The sequence below is a fragment of the Kockovaella imperatae genome (assembly GCF_002102565.1).
Source record: "Kockovaella imperatae strain NRRL Y-17943 chromosome Unknown BD324scaffold_15, whole genome shotgun sequence".
Lineage (NCBI taxonomy): Eukaryota > Fungi > Basidiomycota > Tremellomycetes > Tremellales > Cuniculitremaceae > Kockovaella > Kockovaella imperatae.
In genome coordinates, this window is record NW_019028955.1 from 475,691 (window position 1) to 489,492 (window position 13,802).

At 52.7% G+C, this 13,802-nt stretch overlaps 8 protein-coding genes across 8 annotated transcripts; 5 read left to right on the forward strand and 3 right to left on the reverse strand.

Moving 5' to 3' along the window:
* Nucleotides 1–48: 48 nt before the first annotated feature.
* BD324DRAFT_605148 (ribonuclease III domain-containing protein) lies at nt 49–1,832 on the reverse strand. Its single transcript, XM_022013995.1, has 3 exons — nt 746–1,832; nt 511–683; nt 49–455 (listed from the first exon to the last, which is right to left on the reverse strand). Exons 1-3 carry the CDS (start codon nt 1,694–1,696, stop codon nt 89–91), a joined length of 1,491 nt encoding a protein of 496 aa, XP_021868565.1. The 5' UTR covers nt 1,697–1,832; the 3' UTR covers nt 49–88.
* A 167-nt stretch (nt 1,833–1,999) lies between these two features.
* BD324DRAFT_637412 (Rhodanese-like domain-containing protein) lies at nt 2,000–3,027 on the forward strand. Its single transcript, XM_022017003.1, has 3 exons — nt 2,000–2,250; nt 2,427–2,558; nt 2,614–3,027. The coding sequence occupies exons 1-3, from the start codon at nt 2,023–2,025 to the stop codon at nt 2,794–2,796; spliced, it is 543 nt and encodes a 180-aa protein (XP_021868566.1). The 5' UTR covers nt 2,000–2,022; the 3' UTR covers nt 2,797–3,027.
* On the reverse strand, nt 3,028–4,507 carry BD324DRAFT_637413 (hypothetical protein). The gene is made up of 5 exons (XM_022017004.1): nt 4,465–4,507; nt 3,700–4,315; nt 3,600–3,652; nt 3,390–3,543; nt 3,028–3,282 (listed from the first exon to the last, which is right to left on the reverse strand). The coding sequence occupies exons 2-4, from the start codon at nt 3,945–3,947 to the stop codon at nt 3,503–3,505; spliced, it is 342 nt and encodes a 113-aa protein (XP_021868567.1). The 5' UTR covers nt 3,948–4,315; nt 4,465–4,507; the 3' UTR covers nt 3,028–3,282; nt 3,390–3,502.
* A 548-nt stretch (nt 4,508–5,055) lies between these two features.
* Nucleotides 5,056–6,555, forward strand: BD324DRAFT_177934 (hypothetical protein). Its single transcript, XM_022012105.1, has 5 exons — nt 5,056–5,277; nt 5,389–5,604; nt 5,673–5,754; nt 5,814–5,978; nt 6,040–6,555. Exons 1-5 carry the CDS (start codon nt 5,214–5,216, stop codon nt 6,323–6,325), a joined length of 813 nt encoding a protein of 270 aa, XP_021868568.1. The 5' UTR covers nt 5,056–5,213; the 3' UTR covers nt 6,326–6,555.
* A 64-nt stretch (nt 6,556–6,619) lies between these two features.
* BD324DRAFT_637420 (hypothetical protein) lies at nt 6,620–7,606 on the forward strand. The gene has a single exon (XM_022017005.1). The coding sequence runs from the start codon at nt 6,794–6,796 to the stop codon at nt 7,520–7,522; it is 729 nt and encodes a 242-aa protein (XP_021868569.1). The 5' UTR covers nt 6,620–6,793; the 3' UTR covers nt 7,523–7,606.
* Nucleotides 7,607–7,622: 16 nt separating this feature from the next.
* Nucleotides 7,623–8,248, forward strand: BD324DRAFT_637421 (hypothetical protein). The gene is made up of 3 exons (XM_022017006.1): nt 7,623–7,746; nt 7,791–8,044; nt 8,090–8,248. Exons 1-3 carry the CDS (start codon nt 7,674–7,676, stop codon nt 8,231–8,233), a joined length of 471 nt encoding a protein of 156 aa, XP_021868570.1. The 5' UTR covers nt 7,623–7,673; the 3' UTR covers nt 8,234–8,248.
* BD324DRAFT_637424 (hypothetical protein) lies at nt 8,236–8,928 on the reverse strand. The gene is made up of 4 exons (XM_022017007.1): nt 8,869–8,928; nt 8,705–8,806; nt 8,522–8,642; nt 8,236–8,453 (listed from the first exon to the last, which is right to left on the reverse strand). Exons 2-4 carry the CDS (start codon nt 8,751–8,753, stop codon nt 8,342–8,344), a joined length of 282 nt encoding a protein of 93 aa, XP_021868571.1. The 5' UTR covers nt 8,754–8,806; nt 8,869–8,928; the 3' UTR covers nt 8,236–8,341.
* BD324DRAFT_178218 (hypothetical protein) lies at nt 8,926–10,690 on the forward strand. The gene is made up of 4 exons (XM_022012106.1): nt 8,926–9,402; nt 9,454–9,519; nt 9,595–9,889; nt 9,935–10,690. The coding sequence occupies exons 1-4, from the start codon at nt 9,122–9,124 to the stop codon at nt 10,577–10,579; spliced, it is 1,287 nt and encodes a 428-aa protein (XP_021868572.1). The 5' UTR covers nt 8,926–9,121; the 3' UTR covers nt 10,580–10,690.
* The last annotated feature ends 3,112 nt before the right edge of the window (nt 10,691–13,802 follow it).

Below are 13,802 nucleotides of genomic sequence, written 5' to 3' on the forward strand. Positions count from 1 at the left end.
TCCAAAAATAAGGGAGGACTACGGAAATCCCTGGTGACAATGACGATGCCCCTGATTTCGATGCCTTATGCATATGATGATGATACTGCTAGTGGCTCTGAAGCAGTCTACCCCTCATCTGTGATCTCTTGGAATTCTCCACATTCGTTTCCAAACCTCCGAATCCTTTACCCTTGTAACCCTTCTCTCCCGTCTCTTCAGTTTCCAGACCATTCTCGCCGATAGGAGTGGGAGAGTGCGCCATACTCGGTAACAGGTTGGAGACATTTTGTCCAGCTACACGGGAAACGTCGCCTCTGACCAGGTATAAACTCATCAGGGCATTGACGGATGCTCGATGTTCCGCCATGGCTTTGGAGGATCCAGTACCCTCGGCTAACTTCAAACCAGACGGTAAAAAGAGACCAATGTTGAATAACGGGGCCATGGTCGCCACACCAGTCGATGCGAGCAAACTAGAGCGACGGTCAGTCTGAGCTTCAAATAAATTCCGCAACATATGGCACGTACCGAGGCTGGATCTTGGTCTGACCCGAGGCCTTGTTGATTCCCGCTTCAGCCATGTGTCTTTCAACCACGGCGGCGAGAACGAGCTTGGGATTCCTAAAGTTGAACAGGGTAGTGAGGTCCAAATGGCGTGAAAAGAAATGAGCATGAACGAATTCCCGAGCATCGTGAAGGCCCTGTGAAAGCACGTGAGTGACATTGATCTGAGACCTGTCCTTCATGATGGATCACTGCTCACCTTTTGCTCGTAGATCAACCCCACAAACGCTCTCATGACCGACGCGACCACATCTGTCCATTGTTCGGCATATTTGACTCTTCTCGATTGATCTGGATCCAAAGCCATCCCGCTCGGTGTCTCCACTTTTGATGCCCATCGATCCCCTTCGGCTTTCAACATTTTGTTGAACCTTGCCGAGGGGTAAATCATAGCTTCTTCCCTTTCGAGGGTCATTCGCTCCCATCGAATAGGAACACCAGCACTTGCAGATGGTTGACCCATTGCAAATTCACCCGCGTCTGCTCCGTGTCTGACTCCGATACCCAATTCTCTCGCTACGGAAACACATGCTGCCGGACCGACATAAGCCGTCACGGCTGATTTCAGGGGTTCAGTAGGGAGGAATGGGAATCGATTGGCCAGGAATTCAGCTGCAAACAGTCCAAGGAGTGAGTTTCCAGTAGCTGACAAGAGCTCGTTATTGTATTCCTTCGTATTCTGCGCCGCTGCTGAAGAGGAGGATGAAGAGGATGTAGAGGGTTGAGGGGAAGGGGTCGAGTCGCCAGATTGATACGGAGTGTTGGCGTATGATGGATGGGTGAGACAAGCCAAAACGGAAGGATAGAGAGCAGGATCAGGATCAAGTGTCATTCGAGAGAGCAATACCGCCAATGCAGAGTCTGGAGGTTGACTTGGAAGATCGATATCCTCGGATAGGATCGGTCTGACAGGTCCGACGGAGACTGCAGGACGTTCCGATCGAGGTAGCCGAAGCGCATCTCTCTTGGCCGATGAGACTGAAGAGGTCGAGAAGAAGCGAGAAGAAGAAGGAGAAGAAGAAGAAGAGGAAGAGGTGCTGGTGGCTGGAACAAGGGGTGATGAAGTCGATGACCATGACAATTTTCGACGGAGAGGTGTACGAGCCAGTCGACGCTGGAAGGCGGCAGAGAGGAAGAGTCTGCCTGACATCGTGATACTGCCAAGCGGTTCCTTGTCTGATGTTCCCTCTTCCCTCCTATACTCGGCTGCTGTTGCCCTTCTTGCTGACCTGCTAAACCCACCTCCAAGTCGTGTGCTTCGTCACTGCTTCGTCCAAAGGTTTGCGCTCAGAAATCCCGATTTCACTTCGAAATCTTTACAGCGAGTTCAAATGAATTTGATAAGGTATCTTGCAAGATTAACACGTCAGAGGTCTGACTGACGTGGCATTCGGCGATCACTGAATCAATGATAACGTCATTCCCCGGTTACTTGACTTCGTCCAGCTCCCCATTTCTTGTAAACTCATCACAACGATGTCAACCATGCGAGCAGCCAGTCAGGCTCTCAGAGCGACCGTCTCAAGTGCTCGACAAGCATCTTCGAGGTCATATATCCTCCCTGCTGCTCGTCCTACAACAGCACTCCAAAGCAGACCCGCGCCGGTCCTCGGAATCCGGTTCAAGTCCACCTCGAGCGATTGGGCGAAGAAACCGACCATCACTTATGATGAATTGAAGCCTATCACCAGGCAACCGACCGATGTGAGTGGGCAGTCCCTGTGATAGATCCATCTGTGAAGCGCGCTATACATCTGTCCCACCGGCTACCCTGCGGAGTCCCAGATCTCGACCCCTCTCTGATCAGGAGTTAATCGATGGACCTCATCTCCTAGACTCCTCCAATCGCACCTTCGCTGACTCGCTGGATTTGTCGTTAGGATGTCCTCATCATTGACGTTCGTGAACCAGACGAGGTCATGCTAGGGTCCATCCCCTCTTCCGTCAACCTCCCTATGTCAGAGATCCAACAGGCCCTACAGAAGAACTATGACGCATCCGATTTCAAGAGGGTAAGGGATGCCCACCTTTTTCCACACGGTGTATGATTCTAAGATTGGTCTACAGAAATTCTTCTTCTCCAAACCCTTGCCAGGACAGAATATAGTGTTCTACTGTCGGTCCGGAAAGCGAGCGGGGACAGCCGCGGAGATCGCAGCAGAGAATGGGTACAAGAATGTCAGGAACTACGTGGGAAGTTGGCAGGATTGGTCAAAGCGGGAGGGCTTGGAGGGAGAAGATGATGATTAGGTGGCGGATCCAAGATCCGCGGGACCTGCTCGGGTCTCTCTTGCAATCTATGGACCCGTATTCCGCTTCTGCGCACCGCTAGTAGAACTCCTACCTGCAACCGACAAACACCCTCCAAGAATCGTTGGTTCACCACGAAGAGTCAAACCTCATACATTATAACAAAAACTTCGTGTATGTATGCGTACGTGAAAATGCCGTGTATGCAAATGCGCAACCAGCCATTGGGGCCCGGCGCTCTCAAGACCACCTCCGTCGGGTCGTCGTCGTCGTAGTAGTCATCTCGTGCCTGTAGTGTCGCTCTCTCAACCAACCGATAATGACACAAGGAATAGCAGCGAGGAACATGAGCCATCCGACAATGACGAGAGGAAGAGCAGGTCCATAGTGTGGGCTAAGATCGTCGTCTGAGAGTCTGTGGTGCGCCACACCGAAGCAAATGACCACAAGGAGGAAAGAGAGCGTGGACAGGAAAGCAGTGAAGAGCTGGGGGAGGAGAGCTGTCAGCGGGAGGCTATGGGATGCCGCAGGAAGATGACGGCGAATGTGTCTAGGGTCCCTGATATCTTGATCTTTGCCCCGACCACACTCACAGTGAGGAAGAAGGAACAAGCGCCGGACCTCAAGTCAGAGATGCTGTGTAAGAGCGACAAGAATGCCAGAGATCCAAATGCGGCCGTGAAGGCGACAAGGATAAGCGACCCAGTCAGTCGATCATCGTCAATGATTCAAGGGTGGAACGAGTACCTGTGGCGATGGAGATCAGTAAGTGGGACGTGGAGAGGTGCAATCGCCACATTCACCCGACGCCCTGGTAGTGACCGCCATTGGCGGATTCCCATCCGAAATTGCCAAACTGTTGTGCATCAGCCCTGGCGCCCGTCTGATAGCTTTATGACTCACCTCGACCCGAAGTGGTTCAGAGTTCCAACGGACGTAGTAGATACTATCGATGAAAGGGACCCCGAACGCGGCGAGCCAGAAGAAAAGCGAGGCGAGCTGAAGCGGGGGAAGGGGAAATTTAGAGGATCAATCCAAACGAAGCTCAAATGCATGGCCTCATGAGCACTCAGCAGTGTCAAGAACGCAGCGATGCTCAGCGTCATAGGAGAGCGCCTGGTTCTGTAAGTCGTGGTTGTGGTGGCGGCCATTGTCTCGATGTTTGATCGGTGAATATCGTTAAGTCGTGAATGGCCGTAATGTCGTGAGGTGATCAAGTCGTGAGTGCCGAGTTGGAGGGTATAGAGAAGAGATTTGAGGAAGACGACTGAATACACCCCGGTTCAAGTATCTCTCTGCCATCCTCTGAACGCTTCCATCCTCCCCCTTCCATGACGTCGTTGTCTCTCAATACTGCTACTTTACATGAACTCTGGTTGATCCTTTGAGCCCAAGGTCAAAGGAGGGTCATGTTAGCAGTCACTGGGCAGTCGCCAGTCAGAGTGACGTCAAAGTCGACGATACACGGTGAACACTCGTATGCCGATGTCATGAGACCCTAGACTCATGCGGAAGGACTCTTATAGACAAGGACCCCACACAGATCAGCTGTCTCAATTCACCTTGGCAATGAAGGGGAACAATAATTGTCTCTGGGCACTTCTGGTTCCTGTTTCAAGGCACAGAACGATGATGATGACGTGGAATGAGCTGGGATTCTGGACTTACGTTACTCTGAGTCACTTAGCTCTGCAGTGGGCTCGTCTCTGACGTTATAACTCGCTTGTCATCCAGAGATGTATGATATGGACATGCAATGTGGCACCCTCGCTTGTCGGATTATGAGTGCCACACACACAGCATAGCACCTCCACCAGCTTGGCTTTCGTCTGAAGTCGCTTGAACCTGCCACACCTCGCTACATACACCTGCTTCCGCATGGTTGTAAGGCAGGTAAGAACGATACGGTATGGTCTTTGAGAGGAACAGGTCCAGCCGACTTGTTCTTTCAGAGTCTGCATTTTATGTCACATAGCTCTTACACAGTGCAAGCGGCTTGGTCCTGCTGTCTCCCCACTTCGCCAGTGCAAGTGGACGAGAGGCCCCGTCGACTCCTGCTCTGTCGACTTCTCAGTTCTCTCAAATACATCCTTCCGCCCCTGATCATTGCTCTTGGTCTAGTCCTCCATTCAGGTCACCACGATCCGCCGAACACGCTGGCAGACCCCCTACTCCCCCCTCCCCCCCCAAGACCCTCCGTGCCACCTTCGGCGTTATCTCACACTGTCTCGAGGATGTGGCACATTCGCTTCATTCTCTCAACTTGCGTCATCAATTGCCACGACACGACGCTCAGAAAGTGTTGAACGATACAGACAACAAAGAGTGTGTAGCTTGCAATAGCGAACGCTGTCAGGACACAAAGATTGACAGCGCGACTTGCAGAAGGTAGACATTTCTTCATCCAGCTCTGCACAATGGCCGTTATCGATCCCCACTATCTATGGGCAGCCGGGCACGCTGTCATGCTCCTCGGTTCAGGTGAGTCTTCTGCCAAGATGGTTGGCCACAGCTATTGGGGCGGAGGGTGGTTTACCCCTTGGTCACCCTATCTTCGTCTACTCAGAGCCACGCTTACACCTCGGTCTCCAGCGTACATCCTTCTCCAGACTGTATTCTTCCGCGGAACTCCAACCAAAATGTATCGATTATCATACACTGGCGCATTATTGAGCTATGCCATCGTTGTGCTCAAGTCACTGGGTCGACCGAGCCCAGATGCAGCTTGGTTGAGGAGAGCGTTTGTGGATGAGAACGTTCAGTACATGATATTGGCGTTGTTCTGGTGGATCTCAAAGCCCATCAGTAGTGAGTGTCTGATTGACAACTAACTCCTCGACAGAAAGAATTTCTAAACTGAATGCCATCCGTCTCAGTCACCATCCTTCCATACGCTACTTTCTCCCTGTTTCATTGTCTGACATTCTTGCGGACCAATGTTCTGCCAAAGATCGCTCCGTGAGTCGACCTAGCTGTCGCACTGGCTACCGGCTGACGAGACCACCTTCCTCCTCAAGTCCTCCCGCCGCAGCCCAGGGTCAAGCTAGACCTCCGCCAAATGCCGTTCAGGGTCTCAGTCAACGCATTCAAGTCTGGGTCAAGGCTAATTATGATACCGCTATGAGATTCGTCGCGTACGCTGAACTCGCCATTTTTGCGAGAATCATCTTCGGAGTGGTAACGTGAGTGCCGCCATTGGGACCCACGGGTAGTATCGTGCTGACACACTTTTTACGACTACAGCCGCAAGATCAGTCTCATGGCACCACTGTTTATTGCGCATTTCCTTCGTCTTCGATATCACGCTTCACCCTTCACACGTCAAGCCGTTGGACGAGTGACAGCTCTCATAGACGCTAGAATTTTGCCGATCGGAGGTCGTGTTGCTCAAGCTTACGAGTTCGTCAAGAGGATGATTGCGTCCTGGGGTGGAGCAGGCGTACAAGGCGCTGGACAAGCAGCCGGACCAGGTGCAGCTGGAGCAGCAGCGGCTGGTGGTGCTGGTGCTGGAGCTGCAGGGAGGAGATAGAAGCGGGCTCAAGTCTGACACACAGATTTCGGGTCTGGTGGCCCTCTCATATGCACTACTGTGTCATACTGACTCGCTCAGGCTTGTGAACTAGAAACCCAAGCGACTCTCGTCTCCATCTGCGCGTGCGACAGGAATGTTATCTGATCCTTCCAGATTGCCTGAAGATATCAGGATAAAAGAGAGGCCCTGACTAGAGGCGGCCGACCTTATCGCTTACTCAACTGCATTTAGCTGATCCTTTCAGGTGCATTGCGACGTTTAGCAGATTTGAAGAAGCTGCCATCCTTTCAGCATAGCTCCAAAGGGTAAGTGGGCGAAAGGGAGTGCAAGCCTAAGTGTTTCTTCAATGATTGCCGAACAGATACATAAAGCGTGCGCTTTTGCTTCATAGCGGGACCGCTTTGCAATTCCTCCTCACAAATTGACTCACCTCACCAATAGCCAGGGTTGACCAAACAAGACAGAATGAGCGAGAGCGCCGGCACCACTGATGCAATCGAAGATTTCTCCAAGAATACGTACAAGAGCTTGGAAGATTTGGTGGCAAAGCGAGGTGGCCAATCAACTGATAAATTCGGTACGCACTGTGAAGATGTTCGCATCGGCCCCGACACCACGGATCCTCAAGACACAGCCTTCGTGGTGCAGAACAGTGACATAGCCGGTATTACGGAAGTGATATCGCTGACTGATACCCACTCGAACCGAGGTCTGATGATTTTTGGAATTCACAATTATTTGCCTGACAAGGCGAAATGGTACTCTGTCCAACACGACTTCTACACGGCAGTGCCTGACGATGGTAGCGTCACCCTTACCGGTGACTATACAGCTTTCGAACCGTCAACTTTCAAGATTAACCCTCCCGACTTCCCTGCGAGACATCTTCATCAGGCATACCTGATGCACGACCAGAATCAACGAAGCGCCTCCCCTATCTGGATATTGCTGAGCGACGGCCCTTCGGAAACTGTTGGCGGGCTACGCAATGTCATGCTGGCGAAGCATCTGGTAGATACGGTTCGTTCGCTAAGCCAGAGCAACGACAGACAGTCGTCCTGGCCTTCTAATTGGCCAATCGCTGGAGAAGAGTATTGTGCGCAGCATAGCAACACCGAAGATGGTCTCACAACCCAAGGGAGCAAGGCTCAAGAGGAGTCTGTTCCGCACCATGCGGGAGGCGACGAAGCCTGAAATCTCGTTCAGTGTCGTTTCGTCAAGGACGCGGACTGAGCTACATAATCTACGGAAACATTGCGGATGCATCTTTGAGCTAGGGTTTGAAGTAAATTTTCATCACTACTCGACACTATTCTCGCGCTCTTGCTTCCAAGAGGACGACCCAATGCGTTTCGGAAGAGGAAATCTCTTCTCTTCCCTCAGCGCTCATCCAGACCAGAGCAGAATTAGTCCTCATCGTAATTTTATCTGCAAGAGCAGCAGCCAACTGTACGCTTCACAGATCAGACACACTGCTTTCATTTGTGGTGTGACACGGGCTTCTTGTCAGCCTCGGAGAACATTTATCGATCCTCGTCAGTTGACGACACTGGAAGCCCCGATCGAAGGTGTATATACCCAGAGGCACAGAAAAGCATTCCAAGTTTCCGATCCTCCTCCGTGCACGATGTTTGGATCCGGCGTCCCTCCGCCGACCAACAAGATGGCCTCAATCCGGGGATGCTCATTGCGACTTCGTCCCCTGCAGCAAATGCAGTGAGCGGACACTCCATGCTGGTCACTGAACACCTCGAGAATCAGGTGCATCACATGAGATCGCTAACCCAAAGGAGACCATCCACGAATTCACATTGGCAAATGATGGACTCAAGCGAAGGCGACGACACGGCCATCACCGAAGGACGTCCACTGGCCTTTGCTGTGCGTCCGTCAGCCAAAATTTGAACCTCCAGCATGCCATGAGGATGCATCAGATGTTAGTACATCGTCTCGAAAGGAAAGAGGTCCATTGCCACCAGAAAAGCCCCTCCCCCCCAGCTGAGAATGTCTCCATTATTTGAACTGCATTTTGGCTGCTTCGCGCTCTACGATCCGTTGATAATCTCTGATCTTCTCATCGACCATGACCATTTCCTCCAAAAGTGCCTTTCGTTCTCTCGCAAGTCTAGATGTGATGCCATCACTGTCAGTCGAGCCGTTCCGATGATAACCATGTTCTTCTCTTCTTCTCACCTCACCACGCTGGCCCTGAGTGCAGTGTCATTGAGGTTGAGACTATCTGCTTTTGATGATATCTTATCCAAGTCACGCGAAAGCGTGTAGTCCTTGAGCTTGAGTCCGGCCCATACGGACGCTGAGGAGATGTCAATGGTCAGTTCTATGATATGATTTGATCGGAAGGGTTCATATAGGTACCTGGGACGACAGCCACAAGGCCAACGGGAAAGATCCACCGCTTGACCATTCCGAGGGGATGAAGAGCCTACACTGAGCTGATGCACGCCATTTCCAGATCACCTATCGCGTTGTCAGACTCTGGACGCAACCACAGGAGACGAGAGAGAGAGAGCCTTACTGACCACTCCAAAGGTCTTTTCTGTCTGTTGGTTGAAATGGTTGAAAATCAAACATGATTCGGTGAATCGCGTCCAACTTTTGGAATCCACATCTTCTATCAATTCACTTCCCTCCCTTGTTCTATATAACAATCTCTCTCTGTACACCACGCGACTCGTTGGACAAGAGATCTGAATGGTCCCATGAGCTTGTCTCAGGCATTCTCAAACCCTCTCTTGATGGAGTCGACAGCTTTTGGTCCTTTCTGAACCCATCATGGATAATCAAGAAAACAATCGTCAACAACTTCAACCTCGGCCTCTTTATGCGGCCGAAGAGTTGTCAGAAGACGATGATCTCTGCAGCTATATCTTTGTGGATCAGCTTGGAGTCACACCTGGGTCCAAGCTAGGTGTCTACCCCCAACAGTTGGACTTCAAGGGCCCCGTCTTCGATCCACAAAGCGTGTTAGCCATCCTTCAAGAGACCTTGTTCAGAGGGAGCCTTCATGATGATTCGAGTGGGAGAATCAATGAGACTCTCAACAGATTATCAGAGTGGGCAATCGGCCTCCCTGTACTGGAATATCAAGGCTGACCCTATCGCAGGTTGCCCATCATAAGAGCTCACCTGGAAGGCAGACATAATGCGCCGGCGAGGGACCGGTTTAGAGAGTGGGTTGTATCCTTCCACACGATCTGCTTCTGCACGCCGACACCCACATTATGCTGACATGACTCTCGATCCAGGCATATGAAGCGATATCTTCTAGCCCTGCAACCCAAATCTCGGGTTGAAATACATACGACTTCGCTCTATGGCCAGTTTGTGGATCGAACTCAACTCGCAGTCTATGCCACCAGGTACATCCCTGCCGGTACAACATTAGAAGAACTCCAAGGGAGAAGGGTCCCCCTGCCTCCAGAATGGCTGTTCGACGAAGAGGTCAGGTGTAAACGGCGGAATGACTTTAGTCTGATCCGGTCTGGGAGAAAGGGCAAGAATGGGGATCAACTGTTCTTGGGAACAGCTCGTTTTGTCAATGTAGGTGTCAATGCCAGGGCACAGAGAAGGCTCATCTTTCTCCAGCACGACTGCAATCCAAACGTTAGGCTTGAAGCTCGCGACAAATCTGTCACCTATCATACACTCCGCCCGATACAGATCGGAGACGAGGTCCTGGCGTTCTACGGTGATGGATACTTTGGCGATGACAATTGTGAATGTCTCTGCTTGTCGTGCAAGAACGAAGGAAGCGGAGGTTATTCCAAGGGAAGTGACTCTGATCATGCGGAGAGTCATGAGCATCCCAGTCCAGCGGGTCCCAGCCGGTCGTCAACGGCAGGATCCACCGAAGTTCAGACTCCCGATGAGCCCGCTCGCCCTCTGGATCATATCAAGCTCGTGGGGGGCAGTGGTGGTGGAGAATCTGCCGCCAGTCCTCGGCAGGAAGATGAGGCAGATGATGACGACGAGGACGAGGATGAAGAGGATGACAGCGAAGAGGAAGACGTTGCGCCTCGTAGGTCAAAGCGTGAGGTGGCCAGGGAATGGAAAAATCACCCTTTGATCTTTCGGCGTCAAAGGAAGCCCATGGCACCGATTACACAGCCGGACGATCAAGAGGAAGAGCCGTCAGATGGGATTGCCAGATGCGTCACTTGCGTGAGGGAGCTGGGACAGATTCGGATGTCATTCGAGGAACGAACCTTTGAACATCATTGCGAACGGTGAGCGTGCTTCCGGTCGCACAATGTGCTCATGCGTTGCTCAGGTGTGTCCACCACGCTCTGATCTACAAACTTCCATGGCCGCATCGAAAGCGAGACGAGGTACAAGACTGGCCGCCGTTGCACCTCCTGCCCGACGCTAACGGCCGTTTACCCCGAAAGATTTCATCTGTCCCACTTCCTTCTGTTGACTTACCTCCATCCGAACCCGTCTTCGAGGATATCATGCTACCTATCGCCAAGGAACGATTCTCATATACTATGAAGCGATCCGTGACGTATCGAGAGAAACTCACCGAAGAGGAGTACATTGTTGATCAACTCCGTCTCGCGATGGCCACTGTTGCAGAACAGGAAGAGCGTTTGGTTGCCGCTCGGGAACAAGCCAGAATCGACAAGCTGGCAGCAAAGGCGGCTCGAAAGGAGAAGAAAGATAAAGCGTCTCTCGGCAAAGTCAAGGGCTCGGGCGTATGGTCATCATACGAGATCCTCACGGAAGAGCAGTGGCAACAACGGGAGGCGGAACGCCATCAGATTACTAGCGGAACTCGTCGGGGAGGTCGATTCCGTGTCAATGCGAATGAAGAGGCGGATCTCATACGTCTCGCTCAGCAACGAGCTAGGGAGAAGAAGGAAGAGAGGGATAGACGTCTGCAGGACGCAGAAGATCGTCAAAGTCGTGATGGGAGTGCTGCCAATACATCGGTGGCAGATGAAGAGGATGTCTCAGCATCCCATAGAATGGATGTTGACCTCCCGCTTCGACTCTCCACGACCTCTGCTCCGACGACTCCAGCTTCGATCGATTCTCCTGGCACCAGCGTGGCGGAAGACGAGGAGGATTCCGAAGACGAGATCATCTTCATCCGTATGGTCAAGGCCGTACCCCAAACGGACATCAATCATGCGGGTAAAGACCCTAGGGTTTCCAAACTGAATACCACTGTCACGGATGATATAGTCAAGGAGGAGTCGAGTCCTGAAAAGTCCTCTGAGCCTGCGGATCAACCTCCGAAGGCCAGGCCTGAGGAGTGTGCCGAAGCTGACGGCTCTGCAAATCGACCTGGTTTCGACACACCGGATGACGTATCGTCTGCCGTGTCACCCACGACGGCCGGAGTGCCATCTGGTCCAACTGCCACACCTACCCCGACACGCGGACGTGGAAGACCCCCAGGGACTGGCAAACGGCAGTTGGCGGCCGCAGCTCATGCAGCCAAGTCTTCGCCCCAAGGCCCCTCGGCTCCAGTCCCCATCGTTCAGGCTCTGCCTTCGGTATTCAGTCCTTCTCCTTTTAGTCAGCGGATCAAGTATTCCATCAATCTTCGCGGACCGGAGAAATCAAGCGTCAGACCGCGATCGCTAGACGCAAGGACGCCGTCGACGACATCAAGGTCTAAACCTGAGCCGAGTTCTTCAGCGGGACCGTCCCGATTGCCAAGAGACCGTCCAGCATCGACCTTCGGTTCCACCTCTCAGACGCCCATGATATCAAAACGCCTACATGCTGCCTATCAGCCAGAATCCCCACAACCCAATACACCTTCCCCCAGCACTCCTGAATCCAATTCGCACTCAGTCCGACGAATCTCATCAGAGTCACATCCACCTCCGAGATCTGCAGTGAATGTCATCGGTAGAAAATCCTCAAATCCCTCCCAATCACAGAGTAAGGGTCCGAACAGCACTGTATCTCGTCCACAGCCATTGCCTTCGAAACGGTCGCCTCCTTCGACATCGAGACAAGGAACCGGGACGCCTTCCCAACCACCGACTCTGAAGCAGCCTACCCTCTTGTCATCGAAGCTAGCAGACAGAGAGAATGCCAGTCCAACTCCTCGTCCAATATCCTCCTTGCTGGGCTCGAAGCGGACGCCTCCTCTGACATCGAAACAAGGAGTCGGCACGACTTCCCAACCTCCAAGTATCAAGGTGCCTACTCTCTCATCATCATCGAAGCAGCCAGGACCAAGCGCCAGGCCAACTCCTCGTCCAATTTCTTCCCTGCTGAGCTCGACGCAGACGCCTTCGCTGGCATCAAAACAAGGAAGCGGCTCGAAGTCACTCCCTCTACCTAGTCCCTCGGCATCGAAAGAGGGAGGCGTTGCAGCTTCACAGCTGCGGGATCCGAAAGCGTCCGCTCCCTCGCCTTCCAGGCAGCTACTCGGTACGTCATCCTGGCCGACAATGACTCCATCATCGAAGCAGAGAGCCATCTCTGCTTCTCAGCGTCCTACAGTGAAACAACTCACTTTCGCTTCATCGGAAGAGGGCACGGGCGTGGTGTCCAAGCCGACCTCCCCAGCAGTATCATCGAAGCAACGAGCCGTGTCATCTTCCCGGCCGCCAAAATCGGAGACCTCCTTTCTGACTTCGTCGAAAAAGGGCATGGGAGTGTCATCACAGCTGCCATCAGCCAAAATGTCAGCACATTTGTCATCTATGCCAGACGATGGCGCACCAGCACAGCGAACAGCTTCAAAGCAACCGGCTCCCTCATTGACAAGGGAAGAAGAAGTTGCATCCTCTGAGCCGCCAAAGTCGTTGTCTGACGCGAGATTGGTGGAGCACATTTTCAGAGACGTACCGATCAAGAGCACGCCGACACTTCCTGCCCGAAGCGCGGCTAGCATGCCACCGACAGCATCGAGGACTGAAGGAGTCAATTCTACACCGGGAAGATCATCAGACCCTTCTCGTACAGTTGCAGCCTCTTTGCCACCTTCACAAACGACACGTCTTCCTCAGCAGAGCTCAGACTCTGCGTCTCACCAGATCCGAAGGATATCAAATAGCAAACGATCCCCACCAGTTCTTGTCGACGAGAGCATATTTGCGGCTGAGACTGGATCGGTGCCGTCGCGCTCGGCATTGCCGTCCGAGGCTCCAGAGCGACACATTCCGCGTTCTTCGGTGACGCCGCAGGCTCGTCCCGTGGCTAGTCAACATCGGCGGGACGAGCCTAGTCAACATCGGGAGGACAAGATCGCACGAGGATCTGCTAGTCAGGATGTCTCAAATGGTATCGCGGTCAGCACCTCGAAAAGTGTCAGTGCCGTCGCGATGAAGGGTCAAACGCCCTCCGCCCCCAGCCCACCAACATCAATGATCCAGCCCGTTCGCCATACTCCGATTGTCCTGCCTGCAATCGAAATTTCAGCCACGAATCCTCGACCTGCCACTCTTAGCATGGTGACAGATTCATGGACACCTCGGATCATCGAACC